Source organism: Mauremys mutica, chromosome 7, assembly GCF_020497125.1.
Source record: "Mauremys mutica isolate MM-2020 ecotype Southern chromosome 7, ASM2049712v1, whole genome shotgun sequence".
In the NCBI taxonomy this organism is placed as follows: Eukaryota; Metazoa; Chordata; order Testudines; family Geoemydidae; genus Mauremys; species Mauremys mutica.
The window spans coordinates 65,183,694-65,207,665 of record NC_059078.1 but is presented as its reverse complement, the minus strand read 5'-3'; the positions used below and the strand labels follow the sequence as shown (position 1 = coordinate 65,207,665).

The window sequence follows — 23,972 nt, the reverse complement described above, 5'->3', positions numbered from 1 at the left end:
ATCAAAAGCAATCCTGTCATACAATCCCACTCATATGTTCTCTGCCCAGCCCTGCCCCAATCTGTTCTTTCTTTCCTTATACAGGGAAATTCTCATCATCCCACACAAAACCCTGTATGGTTGCCCTGTTGATGGGGACCCTAGCTATATAGGATCCCACAATGAAGGAGGTTAGGTTGGCTCCCGCATTAGACAAGAGCTGGTGAAACGCAGGCTGCTTTTCTTATGCTGGCCAAAACATTTTCCCCATTGTATACATTGGTTAAGTTCAGGACTCACTAGACACCTAGGGTATTTAGGGACTTTGGAAGTTCCTGGAAGGAGGCATGGCTGATCTCAGTTGTGATGATGGGAGCAAGCTGTGCTTTGTTAAACTTCACCAACCACGAGAGATGGGGTCAGAAACACCAGTGATGGCCTGGCCATTCCTCTGAGTTTACTGCATTTCCATTTGGGAGATGAGATGGGGTGGGTGTCATGCCTGGTTCTGGTTACTTCAGTCTCAGCAAAGCTCATTGTGATCATTAATTATTATTTTGTTGTTAAAGATATAGAAACTTGTAAGCATAGTGGTGACTAGTCCTTCCTAATTGTATTTAGCCTAGATAGAGTAACGTAAATCTCCAGTGGAAACGTACTGAAGTTTGTTTATTTTGGACCTTTCTCTAAAATGAACGGTCTCCCCGTTTTTAGCTGACTACCACTAATACTAGAACAGTGCTGGAGTAGAATGACAGTTCTTCTGCAGAGAGCTCTGGCTGCTCCTCTGAGCTGCAGTAACATTGTTTACTTTGGGCATGCAGTGCAATATTGTGATTAACACTTGTTTATTGCATACTTTTGTGTTGTCAGTTAAAGTTTCCATTCCAGCCCTGACATGGCGCCAAGTGAATCAGAGGGGCTGGAATAAGGCCTGCCTTATTTAAAGAGATCCAGCTGCTTGGAAACATCAAGTGTCAGCAAAGAAAGCACAGTTCAGCAGGAGCTCCACTATCAATTCCTCAGCAACCGTGTGTGACCAGGTCTCAGATAAGCTAAATCAATACATAACCAAAGGGTCAATGTCTGAAGACGGTCAGAACCTTCCAAACCATCAGCGTTTCCCATCTGCCACTCCTGTCAAAGAGCTGGAGCATGTTTTGGACAGCTGCAGGATGGAATTAAATCATGTGGATGAAGTGTGGCCTAACCTGTATATAGGTGATATGTAAGTGTTATTTGAAACCGAGCCATTCTTTATGATTGTCAATGTAAGTTGTCTCACTGTTTTACTTGGTGATATCTGTAAAACAACTAGTAGTTTTAAAATTGACTTTTAGATTAGAACTGGAGTGTGCATTACACACTAAAGAAAGTACTTACCATACCAAAGAATACAGTTAGAAAAGAATTCCCACATGCAATATTTTTCCTTATTATTTTATATTTAATTACTACAATTATTTTTTTAATGGATTTAACAAATGCTCCAAACAGTACAGTCTCAAATTGTGCATACAACTGAGACCCAGAGCGCTCTAAATTTGGTATAGAATATTTCTCATTTCTTGAGACAGGTTTTGTTTTTCAACAGATTTCCATGAAATGGATATTTTCATATTAAAAAAATTTAACACTCTAAAATTTGTTTTTAGAGCAAACTGATCTTCAGCTGGATTTTTTTTGCTCACAAATATAACCATTTTTTAATTAAACCGGACCCATTACTTTTGGTTAATAAGTTTGTGATGAAGCAGAGAAACTGCCTGCCAGCATGGCAGGGATTAAGGATAGCCTTTGGGCCCAGCTAAGCCTGCCGCCAATGCCAGGCCTGGAGGGGTAGAAAAGGAAAGAGCCTGGCTCAATTCAGGGCTGACTGGTGAAGAGGCAGGAGCTAGCTACAGCCCTACGTGAAAGGAAGGATCACTAGGCTGCAGGCCAAGTCAGCCACTATGGAGCATGTTCTGTCTCCCAGCCAAGGGAGATTGCAGAGAAGAGCTAGGAGCCTCCAGTAACTGGGTGACTGCACCCCAGAGACATTGTGGGGTTTGGCTTCACCAAACTTACAGCTGCCCCACCTGAAGGAGCCTGGGACCATGGCAGGATGTGGCCCAAGATCCACGAGAAGGCGCCAAGGGAGGCAAGCCACCCCAACAAATTGCACTATATGGGACATGCCCCAAACTGAAGGGACACTGGTAGGAAGTAGCCTAGGATTGACAAATTTCCAATCATACAGAACTGAACACCCTAGCCCCACCCCTTCCCCAAGGCCCTGCTCATTACATTCCCTCTCCCTCGGTGGCTCGCTGTCCCTCATCCTCACTCACTTTCACTGGGCTGAGGCAGGGAGTTGAGGTCCAGGAGGGAGTGAGGGCTCTGGGGGTGGGGTCAGAAATGAAGGGTTCAGGGTGTGGGCTCTGGGGATGAGGTGTTTGGGATCCAGGAAGGGGCTCCAGGCTGAGGGGTGGGGCCGAGGGATTCGGAATGTGGGAGGGGGCTGTGGGTTGAGACAGGGGGTTGGGGTGTGGGAGGGGATATGGGCTCTGGGCTGGGGCCAGAGATGAGGGATTTGGAGTGCAAGAGGGGGCTGCAGGTTGAGGCAGGGGATTGGGGTGCAGGAAGGGGTAGGGGCTCTGCGATGGGGCTGGGGATGAGGGGTTTGGGGTGCAGGAGGGGGATCTGGGTTTGGAGGGGTGCAGGGCTGGGGCAGAGGGTTGGGGTGCAGGGGGGGTGAGGCTCTAGCTGGAGGTGCAGGCTCTGGGGTGGGGCCGGGGATGAGGGGTTTGGAATGCAGGAGGGGGCTCTGGGTTTGGACGTCTCAGGGCTGGGGCAGCGGGCTGGGGCTCAGGACTAGGGCATGGGCTTACCTCAGACAGCTCCTGGTCAGCAGCGCAGCGGAGCTAAGGCAGGCTACCTGCCTGTCCTGGCTCCACACTGCATCCCAGAAGCAGCCAGCAGCAGGTCCGGCTCCTAGGCAGGGGGGCCAGGAGGCTCCGCGTGCTGGTTCACAGCCAAAGGAAGTGCGGAGCTAGTGCTCGGGGTGGGGGCAGTGCAAGGAGCCCCGTGGACCCCCAGCTAGGGACTGGACCTGCTGGTGACTTCCAGGGTGCAACACGGTGCCAGAACATGTAGGGACTAGCCTGCCTCAGACCCGCAGCACCACTGACCGAACTTTTAACAGCCCAGTCGGCAGTGCTGACAGGAGACACCAGGGTCCCTTTTTGACTGGGCATTCCGGTCGAAAACCAGACACCTGGCAACCCTAAAGTAGCCCAGGGCAGTGGATTTAGACTCCCTCCTTGGAATGCCCCCTGTTCAGGAGTCAACTCACACAGGGCCCTGGGATGGGACCTGATGGAGTGGGAGGGTCCAGGACCCCTACCCCTCACTGTCTGAAAGACTGAGGCACCTTGATCAAGGAAACAAAGGGTTGGAAGTTGGGCACACCAATCAGTAGGCCACCTGGACCTACAAGCACCCTGTTACAAAGTTATTTTTGGAATATTTTTGCTCTATTTTGGAGCTGTGGTAGCTATCCCATTCTTAGACCTTGACTCAGTAAAGCACTTAAGCACATGCTTAACTTTAGGTATGTTCTTAAATACAATTGAAGTCAATAAGATGTAAGAATGTGCTTAAAGTTATACATGTGCTTTACCGCTTTGCTGAATCAAGGCCTTAAGATAGATGAAATTTTTCTTATACGCCTAATTTAACCCTTTCCTACAGCTCCCCCAGAAGACTCTAACCTTCCTAACACTTTCTATGCTGCTTCTCAACTCTTCCCTAACTGCAAAATTTCTTATCTTATTCAAATACACACACCAACTTCTCTGCATTATAGCTTTAAAATAATCAACTATACAATCTGCACTGTTGGCCGCAGAAATCCAGAAAAGAAAACATGTGTTTACTGCTTAGGAAGTATTTAAGTATGTTCTTTTCATGCTTAGTCCCAGTGGGCCTATTCCCATGCTTAATATTTGCTAGATCAAGGCATTTAAATTTCAAAGGTGGATAAATTAGGCCCTAACCAGAAAGTCCTTTACATGCAGAACTCCCACTGGGGTTGATAAACATTCCATGCTCAGAGGGCTTCCTGATCTGGAATCGTAATAGAGAAAAGTGTCATTAGGGGCTGTACAACTGTGAGAGAAGGATTTCATTCCAGCCCTACAGAGGTCATCTGCACAAAGCCCTCTGACATGAATTTTGTGCAGGATGGCTAGGATTCACCCAGTATTTGCTTCTTTCTGATGCATAAAGAAACATTACTTTTGCCAACTGTGCAAGTCTAGAACCCTGTTTTTATATCAAACAGGTCTCCCGGCACCATCAACAGGCTTAAATATTTGGACATAATAATCATGATAATTACCATAAGAGAAGGAAGGAGCTACTAGTGATTCTTTAGCCACATTTCCCTGTGATTATATTCTGAAAAGTGGAAGTCTTAGCAATAAACAAACAGCAAGCATGTGCTGGGGAAACAAGACCATATGTTTTAAAAATTGAAACAATACTTTACGTTTCAAATTCTGCAAGTGCAAATCATGAGTTCTGATCTGCTTTCCAAACCTGTTGGATTTGAGGCCAGTGATCCTGCAATGGTATAATGGAGGCCTTGTCATGCTGACGACATGCCACAATTGGTGGCCATCTTCATTGCATTTTTATTTTAAAATGCATTTATTTTGTTGAAGGGTTTAATAACGTCAGTGGAAATCTGTATTCTTTCAAGAGCATTTTTAAAAATCCTGGTTTCCATTCACAGTTGAGAACAGTGTCTGTGTATGCTCTGCAAAGATCCAACACCAGAAAGGGCTGAGCAGCGGAACAAGGCAGCAGATCTTGACTATCGAAGAAGAGCACAGAGTTATTTAAAAATTGAAATTAGTAAAAAGCAAAACTACAGAGTTTAACTGAATTTATCAAGAACTGCAGACAGGACTTTTCCCCTCTATTGAAATCAGTGGGACCATTTGCACAAGCATCAACTATTCTCTGGAGTAAGCACTTTCTTAGGAGGGGAAGAGAAAGAAATAGAGGGCTTTGAAGTTAGAGCCCAAGTCCACTGGAGTCAATAGAGGTCTTTCCATTGAGTTCAATAGGCTTTGGATCAGGCCCTTTCTGAGCAAGCCTGTGTCAGTGGAGATTAATTAGCATCTGAACTGTGCCATACGGTACAGTAGTCCGTAGCGCTATCATAGATTTAGTTTTGATGGCCTGTTTCCTGGGAATTAGACCTGTATAATCACTCAGGAGGCTGCTTGGCAAGCGGCAATGAAAGAACAATCTAGAGTTAAGACTATATTTTGCTAATAAAGCCTTTTTCATCTTGAAAGCTAGCCTCCAAATTTCTTAACTTATACTGTGCAAACAACCTGAACCTCTCTCCTTAAAAGCAGAATACTAATGGCTGCCTGCTATATGCTGCTGTTCATCACAGAGGACCCTAAATGCTCAACAAATATTACATTGATGTACATGCATCACCCATAGTGAAATGCAGAGCCCTTTGAGGTGGAAGGCTGAAGGCCTTGAACAGTGCAGAGGAATGCTGCACAACAGTTCAGGGCAAAACATGAAGAATGCCCTCCACAAATGAATCTAGCTGCTGAATTTTAAGCAGGCAGAATGTAATTAACCATTGGAATTTAGCCAGGTTCTGTGGGCTAACACCCCTAGTCCTGCAAAAATGCATTCGGAAATTATTACAGATCGAGGCGAAATGGCTGCAGACTAAACTAAAAGCTTGACTATGTCCTTTCAAAATGGGAGATGCTGAACCCATTTGTGAAGTGAACCTCCTTGTCAAGCACTCAGGCCCAACAAACCCCTTGACTTCAGTGGGAATGATGGCAGCTTTGCATCTCTCAGGATTGGGCTTTTAATTCTCATTAAAACTCATAGGAACTTACACAGATAGAGAGAGAGGAGGTTATTTTCGTAGACATGAAATCTCTTTCCATATTTACATACAATTGCATATTTTCTATGTGCAGCTCCTATGTGATCATCAGATTAGAAATCACAACTTTCTGTCTCATGTCTCATGGTGTTGCGCCATGCAAACAGATCTCCAAGTGTAACAGACCCTGAACTGTTCAGTGACATTCAGTCTCAACAATAGGCATCAGGGATTTGACCACATCAAACTCTTTCATTTAATACTTTTCCTTGTGACCTTTTATACCTAATTCTTGGTAGCTTGATTGCACATGACAAGGAAGAACTGAGGAAACTTGGCATCACCCATGTACTGAATGCTGCACATTCCACATGGGAAAGTAAAGGAGATCAAGCCTTCTATGGCCAAGAAATCCATTATTGTGGAATAGCTGCAGAAGATTCAACTGATTTTAACCTGCGTGAGCATTTCTACCCTGCCTCAGAGTACATTAATAAAGCACTGAGTGCTCTGAACGGTAAGTGCCTCTCTTGATAATACTCTGTGCTTATGTAGTCCTTTTATCCCAGGATCATCAGCTGCCATACAAACATTACCCAACACCACTGGGAGACAGACTCCCACAGCGCACTCACTTCTGGAGCGCCTCCAAGTGGCAGAGTGTGGTATCACAGTCCTTTTTTTGTGCCCCGCAGGCCAGCCTTGCTGTGTCTTCAATGGCTTGGCCCTCTGGCCAAGTCAAAGTCTGAATGAACCCCTTCCAGGGTATTAAAGAGTCCAATAAATAAATGGTCTATTCTGTCCTCATTAGGGTCTTCAGCCCTAGCTCTGGGCCCTTTAAATTCAGCCCTTTGTTCAGGCTCCCAAATAAGCTCCATCCCTTTCTTGGGGTTTACATCACTTTACCTGTAGCCAGTAGGGGAACCCAGACCTGCCCATTACTCTGGGTTTCCAGCCCAGGAAACCAGTAAAGAGCCACCACGTATTGCCCAAGCCAATTAGTTGCCACTTGTTCCCTGGGCCTCTTCCTAACTGTATCCTTGAGCTTCACCCTTAGCTCAGGGTTAAGGTTCTCATGTCCCCTCTCCCCTGGAAACCCAACTATGCACAATGCAGCCAGAACCAAAAACTCTGGTTATCCCTCAACCTCCTGTGGCCAGAAGGGCGCACCTTTACTCATCCCTCTGGTCCCAGCCAGGAACTAGCCTACTACAGACCTGCAGATCCTTTCATCTGGGCGAGCAGGGTCATGATGGGCTGTCTCCCTTTAGAGATGGGAGGAAAATGGGACTCCAAGAGGTTAAATAGTCGGGGGCGGCTCTAGCCATTTTGCCGCCCCAAGCACGGCGGCACGCCGCGGGGGGCGCTCTGCCGGTTGCCGGTCCCGCAGCTCCAGTGGACCTCCCACAGGCGTGCCTGCGGATGCTCCACCGAAACCGCGGGACCAGCAGACCCTCCGCAGGGACGCCTGCGGGAGGTCCACTGGAGCCGCCTGCCACCCTCCCGGTGACCGACAGAGCGCCCCCCGTGGCATGCCGCCCCAAGCATGCGCTTGGCGTGCTGGGGCCTGGAGCCGCCCCTGTAAATAGTACACACAAAGTCACACAATAAGTCAGTGGCAAAGCTAGGCATCCAGGCTCCACATGGGCCCCTTTGTAATCACTAGACCAGCTTCCCTTTTTTTGAACAGAAGGAAAAAGGCCTATGGAGGATGATGATGTAATTTAGAGAGCGGTTAATATATAACAGCTGGGATATGATGGCACCAGTGTTCTGCGTTGATTCATCAGAAAGCAAATGCACATGAATCATTCCTTTACTGGCTACAAAACAGCCAAGAGCAGATGTTGCAATAAGGTGATGTTGTGATACCAGCTATCACAGAGAGATGTGTCAATGAGCCATTGACAAGGTCCAGGGTCATGCTGTTTCCTCCTGTTACAAATCCATCAGGACACAAGCCAACATTACCAGTAATTACTGTTCACTTATGGAATGGATCACTGTACTATTTAGAGGGCTAGAGTCACCCCAGTTAGCATCAACTGCACCTCCAAGAGCCAACGGTGGGCTGCACTTCAGAGCAGATTCATCTCAAAGGAGAAAGCAGGCAGTGTCGTCTGCCCCCCACCCCCACACCCCATACCCTCCCTCAAAAGGATCCACCAGGGAAGGCAACTGTAGATTCTGACAGAGGCTTCAGTAGGGATGTGCTGAATAAACACACCTCCCAGCAACCCTAGACACACCCAATTCTCCAACCACCACAAGCTTAGTTTTGGGCCATGATAGCTCCTTTTAGGCCTCTTAATGGAAGGTAGGTTGGGGCTACTTTCTGCCGGCACTGCCTCCCATGTCCTCTGAGAGGATTTTCTGCCTCGGGGGCCATGCTCTGTAGAAGATGATGTTAATCAGGAGGGAATTTACCTCAGAGATACCGGTACATAATATCTTGTGGACTCTGAAGTCTGACCCCCCTCTATTTAGTAGGAGTAGTCTTGCATGCTGCGAGATTGCACTAGCTATGGTGAAACACAATAGGCACTGGCTCTGTAAGGCCAGTATAAGAACCTGTGTGACCCAGTTGCATCTTGAGTACCATACTTTTTTTTTTTTTAACACCCATGAGAGGCACCACATAGTGAGCACTGACCTCGGTTATCCACAGGATATGTATGGCACAGGCAGCAGCAGCAGCACTACAAGCTTCTCCCACAATACCCCTACAATACTCCTCAGTGCCTCTATTGAGCGAATGCCTCTGGATTTGAGAGCATTGACTAGTCTCTGTGGCCCAATGAGTACTTGGCTTCTCTGCCAAGACTGCCAACAATGCCACATAATAGCACTGCATTTTGAGCAGGAGATATCTGTGCAGAATTAACTTGCCCGAGACCCCCGACCTATTTCATATACTGGAGGTTGAATAACTATCACATTAGAATGGTTTTTGGTCATTGACCCATGATGTATTCAAAGCAGTGTCCAAGAGGTGAAAACGGGCAGTCCATTATCAATGTGCTGAGCGGCCCAAGACCCATAGTGACATTTCTGAGCAGACTGGAGCAGCACAATTCATCTCTGTTTCTCTTTTTCAGGAAAGATCTTAGTTCACTGCGTTCTTGGTAAAAGCAGATCCGCCACCTTGGTGCTGGCTTACCTTATGATCTACCATCACTTATCATTGACCAATGCTGTCCAACGTGTCATCCAGCACCGAGCCATTTCACCAAACCAAGGGTTCCTGAAACAGCTACACGACCTAGATGTTGAATTGCGAGACAGGACAAACCTGTGTGAGCTCTTATAATGGGTGGGTGGGGGGGGGAAGAGATCAATAGTGACTACAAAATATGAAGTGCCCCAAAGTGTTAAAGGAAGTAAAAAGATTAAATGAATCTGAACCAAAATTCTAGTGCCAAAGCCTACCCCTCGCCCACATTTTGTGACGGGGGATCTCATAATCTGAACTTGGATTTGGATCTGAATTTCACATCTGTCTCCTCTCTCTCTCTGTCTCAAACTGGCTTAACCCTAACCTTGAGCTGAATAATCCTGATCTTTGGGAAGGTCAAAATCCGAATCCAAATTTGTGGTTTGGACCTGTCTCCAAGAAGAAGCAGTGAACTAATTGTCACCTGTTGAGTCTCCATTTGTATATGCTGCCCTTCTGGGATTGATCCCATATTTCACAGTAATCCTGGCTGAAGAGAACCCTGCAACAACCCTAACTCTTGATCAGATGCAGTTAGAGATGGGTGGCTCTCCGCTCATGGAGTTTGAGGATGTGCCGTGTGTGTGTGTGTGTGTGTGTGTGTGTGTGTGTGTGTGTGTGTGAGAGAGAGAGAGAGAGAGAGAGAGACAGACAGACAGACAATGTTCCCGCAAGGGAGAGTCAATTCAAAAAGGAAGGGGGGAATGAATTTCTCTGTAAATGACAGCATTTACACATAGACACATAGAAAAACATAAACTGTTGAGCAATAGTCAACATGGTTTCTGTAAAGAGAAATCGTGTCTTACTAATCTGTTAGAGTTCTTTGAAGGGGTCAACAAACATGTGGACAAGAGGGATCCGGTGGACATAGTGTACTTAGATTTCCAGAAAGCCTTTGACAAGATCCCTCACCAAAGGCTCTTACGTAAATTAAGCTGTCATGGGATAAAAGGGAAGGTCCTTTCATAGATTGAGAACTGGTTAAAGGACAGGGAACAAAGGGTAGGAATTAATGGTAAATTCTCAGAATGGAGAGGGGTAACTAGTGGTGTTCCCCAAGGGTCAGTCCGAGGACCAATCCTATTCAACTTATTCATAAATGATCTGGAGAAAGGGGTAAACAGTGAGGTGGCAAAGTTTGCAGATGATACTAAACTGCTCAAGATAGTTAAGACCAAAGCAGATTGTGAAGAACTTCAAAAAGATCTCACAAAACTAAGTGATTGGGCAACAAAATGGCAAATGAAATTTAATGTGGATAAATGTAAAGTAATGCACATTGGAAAAAATAACCCCAACTATACATACAACATGATGGGGGCTAATTTAGCTACAACGAGTCAGGAAAAAGATCTTGGAGTCATCGTGGATAGTTCTCTGAAGATGTCCACGCAGTGTGCAGAGGCGGTCAAAAAAGCAAACAGGATGTTAGGAATCATTAAAAAGGGGATAGAAAATAAGACTGAGAATATATTATTGTCCTTATATAAATCCATGATACGCCCACATCTCGAATACTGTGTACAGATGTGGTGTCCTCACCTCAAAAAAAATATTCTAGCACTAGAAAAGGTTCAGAAAAGGGCAACTAAAATGATTAGGGGTTTGGAGAGGGTCCCGTACGAGGAAAGATTAAAGAGACTAGGACTCTTCAGCTTGGAAAAGAGAAGACTAAGGGGGGATATGATAGAGGTATATAAAATCATGAGTGATGTCGAGAAAGTGGATAAGGAAAAGTTATTTACTTATTCCCATAATACAAGAACTGGGGTCACCAAATGAAATTAATAGGCAGCAGGTTTAAAACAAATAAAAGGAAGTTCTTCTTCACGCAGCACACAGTCAACTTGTGGAACTCCTTACCTGAGGAGGTTGTGAAGGCTAGGACTATAACAATGTTTAAAAGGGGACTGGATAAATTCATGGTGGCTAAGTCCATAAATGGCTATTAGCCAGGATGGGTAAGAATGGTGTCCCTAGCCTCTGTTCATCAGAGGATGGAGATGGATGGCAGGAGAGAGATCACTTGATCATTGCCTGTTAGGTTCACTCCCTCTGGGGCACCTGGCATTGGCCACTGTCGGTAGATAGATACTGGGCTAGATGGACCTTTGGTCTGACCCGGTACGGCCATTCTTATGTTCTTATGTTATTTATGCTCTATATTAAGGACAGAAAAATCTGTCAAATGCTAGGCTGGCCCGAGTGGACGCCTTGCAAGTTACAAGTGCACTGTACTTACATCTTTTACAAATCAGAGACTCGCTCCTCCCCTTTCTTTTTTTTTATCCTCGTGCTGTATTTTCTTGGTACTCTGTCCATTGTCTGTTCCATTTTCCCTTAGGGATATTTTTCCTCTCTCCCATTTTCCACTCCTTTTCCAGCCTCTCCTTAGCTGAAAGCAAACCTCATCACATTCACATTTGAACCAAAACTTGCAAACTCACAGGCTTCTCGTAGATTTGAAATGTCAAACAATCTGACTCATCCCTGGTTAACCTGGGCCTGGAACCCTCCATGTACTCACCTGGGGGTATTTCTATGGGTAGTTCTTTTGCTGGCAGTGTTTCTCCTTTGGCACTGCCCCAACACCTTATAGAAACCCCTTCATTGTGACTTCATGGAGTTTTAGGGGTGGAGCTGGGGAGTGGCCACATGCTCCTTGGCACCATTCACAGCAGCCTGCCCAGATTTCTGTATTAAATTGTATTCACTTTCACTGCCTCCTTTCTGTGCCTGCTGCTCAGCAGCTGCAGGGAGACCCTGCCAGTACCAGTGCTGTGACGTCACAGAAAACCACACAAGGATTCAGAGGTGGAAGGGAGTCTCTTTCCCATGAATCACTAGGATCTATGAGGTTGGGATGACTCCCCCACACTCTATTAGGCACAACTGACAGGAAACCTTAGGGAATTTTCTCTCTTCTCTTGTGGACTTCTCCCTGGAAGAGGCTGGGTTGGCCCACATATAGCCTGGAGCTCACACCTTCTGATTGTCCATCAAATCCAGAGATTGCTGCAGTCTGCATTGTGCAACTGCTCTAGCCCTGTGTCTGGTTCTTGGTTTGTTGGATATATTTGGTTACGAAGAGTGTTCTTGTTTTTCAAAGAATTCTTGTGTAATTCTGCATTGTGTGTGTTTTAATACCCTCACAGAGCAACTAAGTACAGTTGTTAGGCACGCTATGAAAAATATATAGTGTCACTTTAATGCGGAAACTTCATTTATTTGGAACGTGTATACAGTTACACTGTGGTTTGGAAAGCTTGGCTTTTGACAGTTTTATCTGAGTGACTTTTTTTTTCATTCAACAAATATCAGGTTTCTTTAAAAAAACAGGTGAAAGGGCCTCTATTCTCATTTGATGAGGATCAGGGCAGTGTCAGCCTTGCTGCAAATACATCTGGTTATTGCAGGAGAATTTCTCAGATGCAGAAAACAATGTTTAAAACAGAGATCTGGGGGTTACTGGCTCCTGACATTTATCAATGCTTCGTTGAAGAACGACCTGACAGCTGCGTACAGCAAAACCTGCTTTCATCTCTGCCCCGTAATCAGTTTTCAAACTCCTGCTTTAATTCACATGAAACTGAAGTGAACTGATGAGTCCGTTACACACCTAGGCTTTCAGATGGGTTATACGTCCCATCCACTGCAAGCCGTGACAGCCATGTAAACCAACTACAGATTCACCAGCGATGACGACACTATTGCCCAGATGCCAACTGCCCCCCAGCCAATCCCACTCCATGCAGCTGTCCTTCCCAGTCAGTAGCTTCCCCTCTATAATAAAAATAGCTTTACACGTCATTATGTTAAAAAACAAACACCAAAAAAGCAAGCACTGGTTGCTGCCTGTGGGAGTCTATATCTTCCAAGGAGTGTTCTCTCTGGCCCCAACCCTTTGGCTCCCCAAACCCTCCTTGTCACCATCAGTTGTTCTATCTCATAAGACATAAGCCCCTTAAGACAGAAATTTCTTCTTTTTGTTTTCACCTATAAAGCACCAGACACACCGATGGTTCTTTATAAACACATTATAATCCTCAGACCTTCCATTGATCCCAGCCCTTTTACCGCCGCATCTCAACTTCCTTGACCATTTTTGCATTGTGATCCCATATTTTGTGGAATTGCCTTGGCTAAGAGGCACCACAAAAATACATCATTCTGACAGTCAGGGTCTCGACACCCTAAGGGGAGAGCAGAACCCAAAAGAGCAAGCAACTGAATCACACAGTGTTACTGTGTATAAAAATATTTCAAGTAAGGTCTTTTACCAAAGCTTGTAACATTCAAAACTTGGTCATTATGAGCTATATGGACTGTGGTTATGAATTTATGTATTTGTGTAGATATGAAATGGTGATCATAATCTGTGCTGCAACATTCAGCTCCACCTCACAACAGGGAGTGAGCAGGCAGGCAGGGAGGGGCTGCCTCCCCAACCAGACAAGACTAGCTCCAAGCACCTAGCTTTGTACAATCCAGGAGCAGACAATGGTGGGCCGTTAGGGTTAATAGGAAAACACAGAGACATCCTGGCTAGAATTTCCCCACCCTAAATAACCATGAGTCACCATGCCAGGAGAGGAAGAGAAAAAGGCAGGGAGGCTGGGGAAGGGGGTGGAAGCCCTTAAACTTTATCTGAAGTTTTTAATCCAGAAACTGAGGTGCAGGAAGCTATCCATGAAATTCCCTCTAAGACCAGTGGCAAGCCAGGAAACTCTTCAGAGGCAATAGGTAGCATATTGGAAAAGGGGATTTGTCTAACGTAGAGGCATAAAGCCTGAAGTTGTGTATTTATGTTTATTTTCTGCGTAACTTGTATGTGTTTGCTTTTCTTTCCGACTTCAGCTTTGAATCTGTGATATTTCTCTTAAATAAACCTTTTGTTTGATTTTACCCCAAGCAGACCTCTGGTGTGCAGACTTTGTGGGCCTGTGCAGACTGTGCAGACTGATCACTCTGGGGCTCGTTTCATGCCTTCAGGGGTGATGAACCAGAGGGAAAAAGTCAGAATGTCTAGTAGTTAACTTGGGGTAGACGGCTTTGGTGAGACTTGAGACCAGAAAGGCAATTGGGGTCACCCTGCAAAGAGTAACCAGGCTGGTGGTGGAAGCCAGGGTGAGATCTTTAGACTCGTGGTCTGGCTAGTGGTGTCAGGGCTCTAAGACACAGTAGCATAGCATGAAGGCACCCAAGATGACAGGGCAGGCAGTGACTGGTTTGGGTGATCCCCAAAACACCACAACCAGGTGTTCTGAAGAAATAGCACCTAGTTTAGAGAGCCTATGCCGCTCCAACAGCAGCAGAGGCAGAGTGCAGCTGTGGGGAGGATCTGTGGATGGGAAAAGTAAGTGTGTGGGTGGGAGAGGCAGAGGAAAGGACTAGGTGAGGATGAAGGGCCAGTTGCCTTTTGAAGAAAAGCCAAATATCTGTCTATAAGGATGGAAGGAGAGGAGGGGGGGTAAAGGGCATTTTTAAACATTTAATTAGGGGTGGGATACAGATCCATCGTCCTCACTGGTGCTGTTTCAAGGTGGTCATGATCAATGGTGAGCCAAGGTGGTAGTAACCAGAGACTCTTACGATCCAGTGGCTGTGTGGTAGCCTATGGAATGGAAAATAAGGTGGTGGGCTCCAGTTCTTACTGGGCAAATGTCCATATTACTGAAACCACCACCAGTGCTAGAGCTTAAATTTTCACTCTTGTTGGCGGTCCCAGCTGAGAGGCCAAAGACCCCACAATCTGTGGAGACTGAACTCCCCTCTCGCCCCAGAAGAAAATAACGGAGAAGCATCAGCCAGGCAACATGAGGAAGAATGCACTGCCACTGCCCATGCTGTAGCTGTTCTGCAGGGAAACAAAGGACTTCAGTCTCCAGAACTGCCAATTTTGCATCATTCGTCTGAACTAAATTCAGAACAAAGGGTAGCTTGTATTAGATAAACAGGCAGAAATGTAATTGGTTTCCTGAACAAAATCAAACCTTAAAATATTTCTGACTCAGCTCAGTTAAATGGGAGTGTGGTTTGGGTCTTTCTCCAACCACTTGCCCATCCTCACTTCACAACATGCATGAGCTACGCCTGCAAGTTAAGGTCTGAGGCCCCAGGTCAGAAGTCCCTGTCAGCCCAGCACTTAAACATCATCGACTTCAGTGAGAAATGGGCACCTGCTCCACCAAATTAGGTGCCTGCTTCAGTGCTTGGACAGATCATGCTGAACTGCTCTGCTGCATAGGGGCCTGAGAACGAAAGCTGAATCGGGGACCACAGAACGAGTAAAAACCAAGGGGAACAATCACAAAATACGATGTTGCTACAGATCATGGCTGGCAGATCAAAGCAAAGTTAGCTGTCCAGCTCTCATGAAGTCCAATAGGAATTAGGCATTGGCCCCTTTGAAAATCCCATCCAACACTTTACAGATGTATAGCTACTGAGCATCCTACATAGAATTGCCATACATTCTTCTTTTTATCCCAGAGGTTCATCATTTCAGCCCCAAATTCTCTTGAGTATATTGACACAAGTAGCATGGGACCCAGCAGTGCGAGAAAATCTGAGGTCTGAGAAGATTGTTTACTATAAAATAATGCAAATTAAACACCACACAAAGCAAGACTGGCACTTCGCCCAGCTCCGCTACTTACCGAGCAGAAAGGCATCGCTCATTTCCCTCGTCAGCCCCTTGCACAGAGACAGAGAACTGCAGTGATAACAAAAATACAAATGATGCCCCAAATTCACAGGACCAGCTACATTCCCCATTCTCCCTCCCCGTCCCCGGACCCCACAGTTCCCATCTTGGAACTGGCATGGGAAAAATGTAGTCGCCGCCCAGATCTGTAAAGGTATTTATGTGTTGCTGTGCTCAGCGGTGTGACATCTAACTGACATAGGAGCCTACATCTAATTTTCAAAAGGGATTTAGGCACATAGGTGTCTATCTCCCATTGACTGTTAAGGGAATTTAGACTCCCAAGTGATACCGAGCACGGCAACGCTTAGACACCTATAAAAATCTAGGCCATCATGGCTAGGTGGGGCAAGTGGGCTACCAGGCTGTTCTTCTACCTCTGCTGACTTAAACTGAAATCCTGGAAGACCAATGTTGGAATAGCAGGAAGGAGTTATAGGTCAGGATTGTTGTACCTTAGCTGAGCTGTATCAAGCAGCACCCATCTGCATTGTGTGTACCTCTATACAGATGGAAATTGGCTAATGTATGAATTTAAACTTATGGGCCAAATTCATCCCTGGTGTCAACCCAACAAAACCAATGGAGTTACCCAGGGATGAATCAGGCCCAGTGTATCCAAATTGCTCCGTTATTCAAGGACAGTGTGGCCTAAGAGACACACATAGTTGGCAACCTGTCACAAATTAAAATAGAACAAGAATTGCAAGCAATGCATGATCCGTGGCTCACAGATCGGCCTCAAACAAGACGCAATATTCAGGTGTCTGGTGGAAAAGCAACTTCACAGGACTGGTCTAACCAAGAGATTATTGTGATCCATCAACTTTGGCAGGTACCAGTTTTCCATATGTATTACAGCTACTGCGGACTGCCTGCTGGGAGCAGCTTGGGCAGGCGTATGCATGCTTGTTATCGGCAGTGTGAATATCTCTGCCTTGTGTCACTGTGGCACAAAGCAGCTGGACCATTTCAAAATCATTTAAAAAGCACTATAAAATTAGGGCTCCGGTGCGGTTGTTTTATGACTTGCACGAGCAGCCATTGCCTGGAGAGAAATTATCCTCTTTATTTCCAAGGCTAAAGGTTCTTTTAGCATTCATCAAAAGCAAAGTGCACCCCTGATAACACAATGGGCTGTTTTTATCTACTGCAGCCTCTTTCCCTTCTGCATAATTTCACATTTGAGATCTCAGCACTTCACACGTAACTCATTTCATTGTTTCTGAGATTGTTTTCACCAGCTGGACTTGTATAGTTACATGAGAGATTTACTTATGCCCTGAAACATATTATTTCCAAAATTCTTGCTTCTTTAATCCTTAGAAAAACAACTGTGAGTACTCTCGTTATCCGTCCTTCCTGGAAGCCTGTCAAACGCTTGGCCTCAGTGATCCGCAAAGCCACATCATTATTCTCCTTCAAATCCTACCATAAACCTCTCCTTTGCCAGGCTACACAAAAACCTGACACTGGTTAGGCTGTTAATGTGTTCAGACCACCACACCATGTGGACCAATATTGTGTCAGTGCATTGTTGTATTCCTTTATGGGTCTGTCTGTATACATCTGTTGTCTTATATTTAGACTGTAAGCTCTTCAGAGCAGGGACTGTCTTTCTGTTCTGTATTTGTACAGCGCCTAGCAGATTGGGGTCATCATCTATGGTGCAGGCTCCTATGATTATGATAATACAAATAATATCTTGTAGCAATCAGTTCCCCAGGCTAGATAAGCAATGTGGGTGGGGTGTGGGGTGGGGTTCAAAAGCATGAATAGTAGTTACGTGCCAAACCTCCACAGACTCCCATTTGTGCCTTTGACAATCTTCCCGTTAGAAAAACTGTTCCTTTGATCAATTTTAAATTTGACATCTTTCATTTTAATTGAATGTCCCCTTGTTCCTATTATGAAAATAAGTGAATAAAAATTTCACATCTACCTCCTCTGTGCTACTATATAATATTTATATATAGTGATATCAAAGAGGTACAAGAAAATGAGAAAGGTAGAAAATGAGTTGTCTGGTTGCTAAAAAAAGATGTTAAATTATGGCAGTGCCTGCTATACTTAAAGTTCCTCTAGGAATAGGGTGACCAGATGTCCCGATTTTATAGGGACAGTCCCGATTTTTGGGTCTTTTTCTTATATAGGCTCCTATTACTCCCCACCCCGTCCTGATTTTTCACACTTGCTGTCTGGTCACCATAACTAGGAAGCATGGTCTTTATGGGATTATAGTCTAACTAGGAACATGTTATAGTGAAGATACCAAAGAAAGGAACTCTCAGTAATTGTAATGACTGGCATGGCATCACACTTCTATCTGTGCCAAGGAAAGTATTGTGTAAAATCATAGTCCAGCATATGTCAGAGGCAGTTGATAGTGTTCTCAGAAAGGAGCAAGCATGGATGCACAGACCAGATCTTCACTCTATGAAACATAATAGAATAGTGCTTAGAATGGCAACAGCAACTCTACATAAATTTCATAGACTTTGAAAAGCTTTTGATAGCATTCACAGGTCCAGCCTATGGCGCATTCTATGGGTATATGGAATTCCTTTCCGTATAATCAACATCATCAAAAGCTTCTATTTCAATTTGTTGATCACAGTGGGCTCAGTTTTGAAGTCAAAACAGGAGTACGTCGGGGTGTGTTATGTGTGCAATCCTCTTCAACATTGCCATCAACTGGGTAATGCAACATACAACAGAAGACATGCCAAGAGGCATTAAATGGACATTCTTCTCATCCCTTAAAGACCTGGACTTCACAGATGATCTCACTCTCCTATCACATACCCAACACCATATACAAGAAAAAACAACTCGACTCAACACATTCAGCCAGCAAATCGGACTGAAAATCAACCGCAATAAGACAGATATCATGACCTTTAATATTGCCTCACCATCACCAGTACGGATAGAGGATTATGTTCTCATCAATGTAGAAACATTCACATACTGGGCAGCACCATCATCCAGGACGGTGGAACAAGCCAGGACATCTGGAACAAAATCAATAAAGGCAGGAATACCTTCAGGAGCTTAGCAGTCTGGAAATCATCAAAATACAATACGAAAACCAAACTCAAGATTTATCGGAGCTGCGTATTTTCAACATTACTTTATAGTGCAGAATGCTGGGGAATGAGAAAGTATGACATGCCCAAACCATCTTCATTCCATACAACCTGTCTCAGAAGACTCCTCTGTATCTTTTGGCCCAGAACAATCTCAAACCAAAATCTACTGACACAGTGCAGCCAAGAGGATCTGAGCACCATCATTACCAGGAGGCATTGGAGATGGATCGGTCATGTGCTTCGGATGGAAACGGATTCCATCACCACAGTAGCAATAAGATGGAAATCTGAAAGCAAGCGAAAACGAGGCTGCCCAAAAAACAACATGGCAAAGAGCTGTGGAAGCCAAGCTGAAAAACTTGGGGCACAGCTGGGGAACCATTGAAAGACTCGCCAGAAACAGACAGGAGTGGAGGAGCTTCATCACTGCCCTAAACGCCAGAGGCGTAATAGGAACATCATGATGATGATGATGTGAACATGTAGCTTGTCCTGAAACTCGCAGCTACAAATGTGATGAGTGGTAGGGGGGATGGAGTGGTCTTTCATGTCCATGTTGGAGCTCAGAAACACCTTCCATTTCTCCCGCTGAACCCTTAGATATATTTATCTTGCTTAGGGCACCAATCACCATTGCATCTAGAAATGAAATACAGATTTAAGATAAGAATTAATACCTTGCCTATAACTCTCTATATACCCATCCTTCTACTCAGCCACTTACATTTTGGAGCTTGTCTAGATGAACACAGTGCGCAGCTGGCTAGTGCGGGGTAGATTTACACCTCAGATTGTTGTGAATTAAGGGTCCATGTTGACTCTGCTGGTGTACACTAGAAATTCCCTAATGTGCTTTAAACTATTCTTGTTTTAAAGCGGCAGCAGGGTCCATGTGAACACTTAGTGCACAGCAGGCTAGTCTGAGGTAGACTTATGCCCCAGCTTGCTATGAACCAAATTTTCATATAGACAAACCCTGGATTTTTTTTTTCCCAGAGGAGGCAAACTCTACTCCTCTGCCAAATGGTGCCAATGGTTTGATCACCAGGAGTTACAGGAGTGCTCTGTATCTGCTTATCTATAGTTAGTAGATAAGCTGCCCCCAGATAACAATCTGGAATATGTAACACAGAATATGTCTACACTGCAAATGAAGGTGTGATTATAGCAAGGGTAGTCTTTATTCTACATCACACACCTGGTCACAACAGCAGTGTAGACGTGGTGGCACAGGCTTTGTTGTGGGCTAGCAATCCTGCAGGCTTGGCAACAGTATTTTGGTGCTGCTGCTGCTGCCAAAAAGAGACCAAAGAATGTAACTAAGTAAAACCAGCACTGAACTCCCTGCTTTTGGAGTGGATTTGCCCTTCTGGATTGGAGCATCGGTCTTTCTATTCAGTCCAAGATTCTGCCTTTGGCACTGGTCACTTGCAAGGGTGTCAGAGGAAGGAAACAGGGAGAATCCATACCCAGCTCAGTCTCTGATCCAGCAATGCACTTAGGTATGTACTTAAGTTTTAGCATGTGAGCATTACCACTAAAGCCAGTGGGACTAATCATATAATTAAAGTTAAGCATGTGCTTAAGTACTCTGCTGGATCAGGTTCTAATTGTGCAGAGCTGTGCATGAGGGATGAGTGGGTTAATTCTGAATCCACAAAAGTGAACCAATGGGAGGCTGAGACTGAATAGGGAAGCTGTAAAATGTGGACTACAGTAGTGAGGGCAATAACCATACAAGATTAGTCCCGTCCCCACAAGACAAACTTGGCTCCTGCTGCTGAACACAAAGGGTGCCAGATATAGTGTGTACTCCTGCTTGATGAGTCATTAGCAAAATATGCCATAAGCTTATAAAATGCTATCGGACCTTGGGCGGGGCAGGCAATAGATTCATTCAACAGAAAGAAAGCACAATGGCATGCAGAAAGGCTCTTTTCTTCTTGCTTCTCCCCATTTGATTCTGGTGTGAGGTTGTCCTCCACCTTCTTGCTACCACTCTGAAACGAATCACGAAAAGACCCAGAGTAATGAATTTGCTGCAAGCCTGAAAAGCGTACACTGGTAGTTCAGTGCATGAGTTATACGCTCGGGAATACACTTCAGTGGCAGCTATTCTGGAACTACCTATTCACAAGAGCTCAACAGACCTTTAGTTACTAGAGATGGGACAGAGGTTGGAAGTTCCAATCCTGGTATGAAATTCCCCAAAGTTCAGGCACTTTCAGATCTAGGGGGTCAGTTCAGCTGGTTTTCGAGGGGCCAGCTGAAAAGCTGGGAACTAGAGCTGAACTCTTTCAGAGTTCAGGGGCGTGTAGGGGGTGGGATTTTGGTGCAGGCCCATCTCTGGCTCTTTATGTGCCCTTTACTGGCTCTTGGTAACTTTTAAAAATTCAGCGCTGAAGACAGCTATAGATTTTAATTCACACATCCCTGACTCTGACCAGGAGAAAAAAAAAATCCAAACCCCAAATCCTTTTCAACCCCCTAGTGACAAGCTAACTATATGTGTGTGTCGCCTGCAAAACTGCAGCAATTAGAGCTGCAACTCAGCCAAAAGCTTGATATAAGCACATGCTGAACTTGAAGCTTGTAAGTATTCCCCTGATTTCCATGAGACCTCTCATGTACTTGGAGTTAAGCACAAGTTTGATTCCTTGGCTGAATTAGGGCCTATAAGTGCTTCCTGCAGAACCTGTTCACATCTCTTTTTCCTTGTGTGGTCGCACAGCGACACCTAATGGTGGAGGTGGTGAATCTCTAGCACTTATTACCACCTGCCTTACATAGACATGCAAGTTACTGTAATACAGCAATGTCTCTTTCATTCACAGTGGAGAGGTCCAAGTTCTGTTTTAAATAATGGTCCATGGGTTGGGCTGTACATTTAGGACTCCGTGCTCTCCTCCTTCCACAGCAGAACCCCCAAAGGTGTCAATGAGAGGTTTGCACAATGATTAAGGGTGAAATGTGGCTTTTATGCAGTAACTAAGGCCTCACGTTTTCAAGCCATTCTCTCCCTCTCTTTTGTGGCAGGATCTTTAAGTTTCTCTTGTCCAGCCCCCCTTCTGGGCTAGCTGCAAACTAGAGTTACCTGTGCAGGACACTCCAGGTCACCCCTTTCCCTCTGGGGGTAGAGTCCACTGGCAAACAGTCCATCTCTATTTCCCCCTCCTCACAGTGACAGCAGGGAGCTTTTTGTGCTGTTTCCAGGGCTTTGTCTTGACTGATTTGGTGACTGATTGACTGGGAGAAAGGGGAGCCTTGCCTCATCCCATGCTACAAGGCTCCATTGCCCGGGGCCCTTAAAGAAAGTCATGTCTTCTCCCTGAGACTCAGTCTTCCCCCAGAACCATCTTCTCTCTCCCCATGTCTACCCCAGCGGTCCCCAACATCATCATTCAGTGGAGTCTACTTTGAACAGAGTAGCCTGGCAGTGGATGCCACCTCCTTCCTAATTACTCTTTTTCCTTTAAGGGCCACTATACCCTGTTACAATGCCCAACTTGATACAGCTTAACAGGGCCTGATTTTTAGAAAATGCTGAGCACTCACTGTCTGAAAATCAGGCACCTTTAAGGTTTCTGAAATTGGGCACCGGGAAATTGAGGCATCTAAAATCATCAGTCACTGGAAAGTTTGGACCTAAACTGTTAGCTTAGATTTTATCATTATTATGTCCCTCATTGTTGCACTGGGAATCACTCAGTGGGAAAGCATTGCACCTGTAGGACCCCAGCTATCACTGCCCTTTTCCCCCCCACCCCGTCTCACTTTCCCTTCCTTCCCTATATTTGTTTGTCTCCTCCTTTCTTTGCTCCCTGCAATAACTTATAGTCTCCACCACCACCCATAGGCATCACTCCCATCTGCCAAAATAATCAAAAGAGCTGGTCAGAAGACAGCAGGGGTGGACAGAAATCATAAAGTATTCCAGAAATGTTAACTCTTGGCAAAATGTTCCACCCTAGCTCTTGTGGTCAGCAGTGGAATAATCCTCTCTGGTCATACATGTTGGAGCCAAACATTATAGGACCAAGAATCCACTCCTAGGCAATGGTCCAGCTTTGTGGATCCATGGAGCTTGTCAGAATCCACCCCTGGTCTTGATTATTTTAATTTACCCTTTCATCCTAGGCCATCCGTTCTCCCGCACAGAGGCCTATACACAAACTAAGTGTCACTCAGAAAATTTGAGGACCTGATTTTTCTCAAACTTTAAATGACTGCTTCTTGGAGCAGCTGGTACAGGAACCCACAAGGGGAGAGGGAATTCTCAATTTAGTCCTGAGTGGAGCGCAGGATCTGGTCCAAGAGGTAACTATAACAGGACCGCTTGGAAATAGTGACCATAATATAATAACATTAACATTCCTGTGTTGGGAAGAACATCTCAACAGCCCAACACTGCGGCATTTAATTTCAGAAAGGGGAACTATGCAAAAATGAGGAAGTTAGTTAAACAGAAATTAAAAGGTACAGTGACTAGAGTGAAATCCCTGCAAGCTGCATGGACACTTTTCAAAGACACCATAATAGAGGCCCAACTTAAATGTATACCCCAAATTAAAAAACACAGTAAAAGAACTAAAAAAAGAGCCACCGTGGCTTAACAAGCATGTAAAAGAAGCAATGAGAGATAAAAAGGCATCTTTTAAAAAGTGGAAGTCAACTCCTAGTGAAGTAAATAGAAAGGAGCATAAACACTGCCGAATTAAGTGTAAAAATGTAATAAGAAAAGCCAAAAAGGAGTTTGAAGAACAGCTAGCCAAAAACTCAAAAGGTAATAACAAAATGTTTTTTAAGTACATCAGAAGCAGGAAGCCTGCTAAACAACCAGTGGGGCCCTTTGACGATCGAAATACAAAAGGAGCACTTAAAGATGATAAAGTCATTGTGGAGAAACTAAATAATTCTTTGCTTCAGTCTTCATGGCTGAGGATATTAGGGAGATTCCTAAACCTGAGCTGTCCTTTGTAGGTGACAAATCTGAGGAATTGAAGTGTCACTAGAGGAGGTTTTGGAATTAATTGATAAACTTAACAGTAACAAGTCACTGGGACC

General features: G+C 45.0%; 1 protein-coding gene across 1 annotated transcript; it reads left to right on the top strand.

Moving 5' to 3' along the window:
- The first annotated feature begins 1,061 nt into the window (after positions 1-1,061).
- On the top strand, positions 1,062-9,203 carry LOC123375143 (dual specificity protein phosphatase 26-like). The gene is made up of 3 exons (XM_045025816.1): positions 1,062-1,207; positions 6,193-6,410; positions 8,992-9,203. Exons 1-3 carry the CDS (start codon positions 1,062-1,064, stop codon positions 9,201-9,203), a joined length of 576 nt encoding a protein of 191 aa, XP_044881751.1.
- The last annotated feature ends 14,769 nt before the right edge of the window (positions 9,204-23,972 follow it).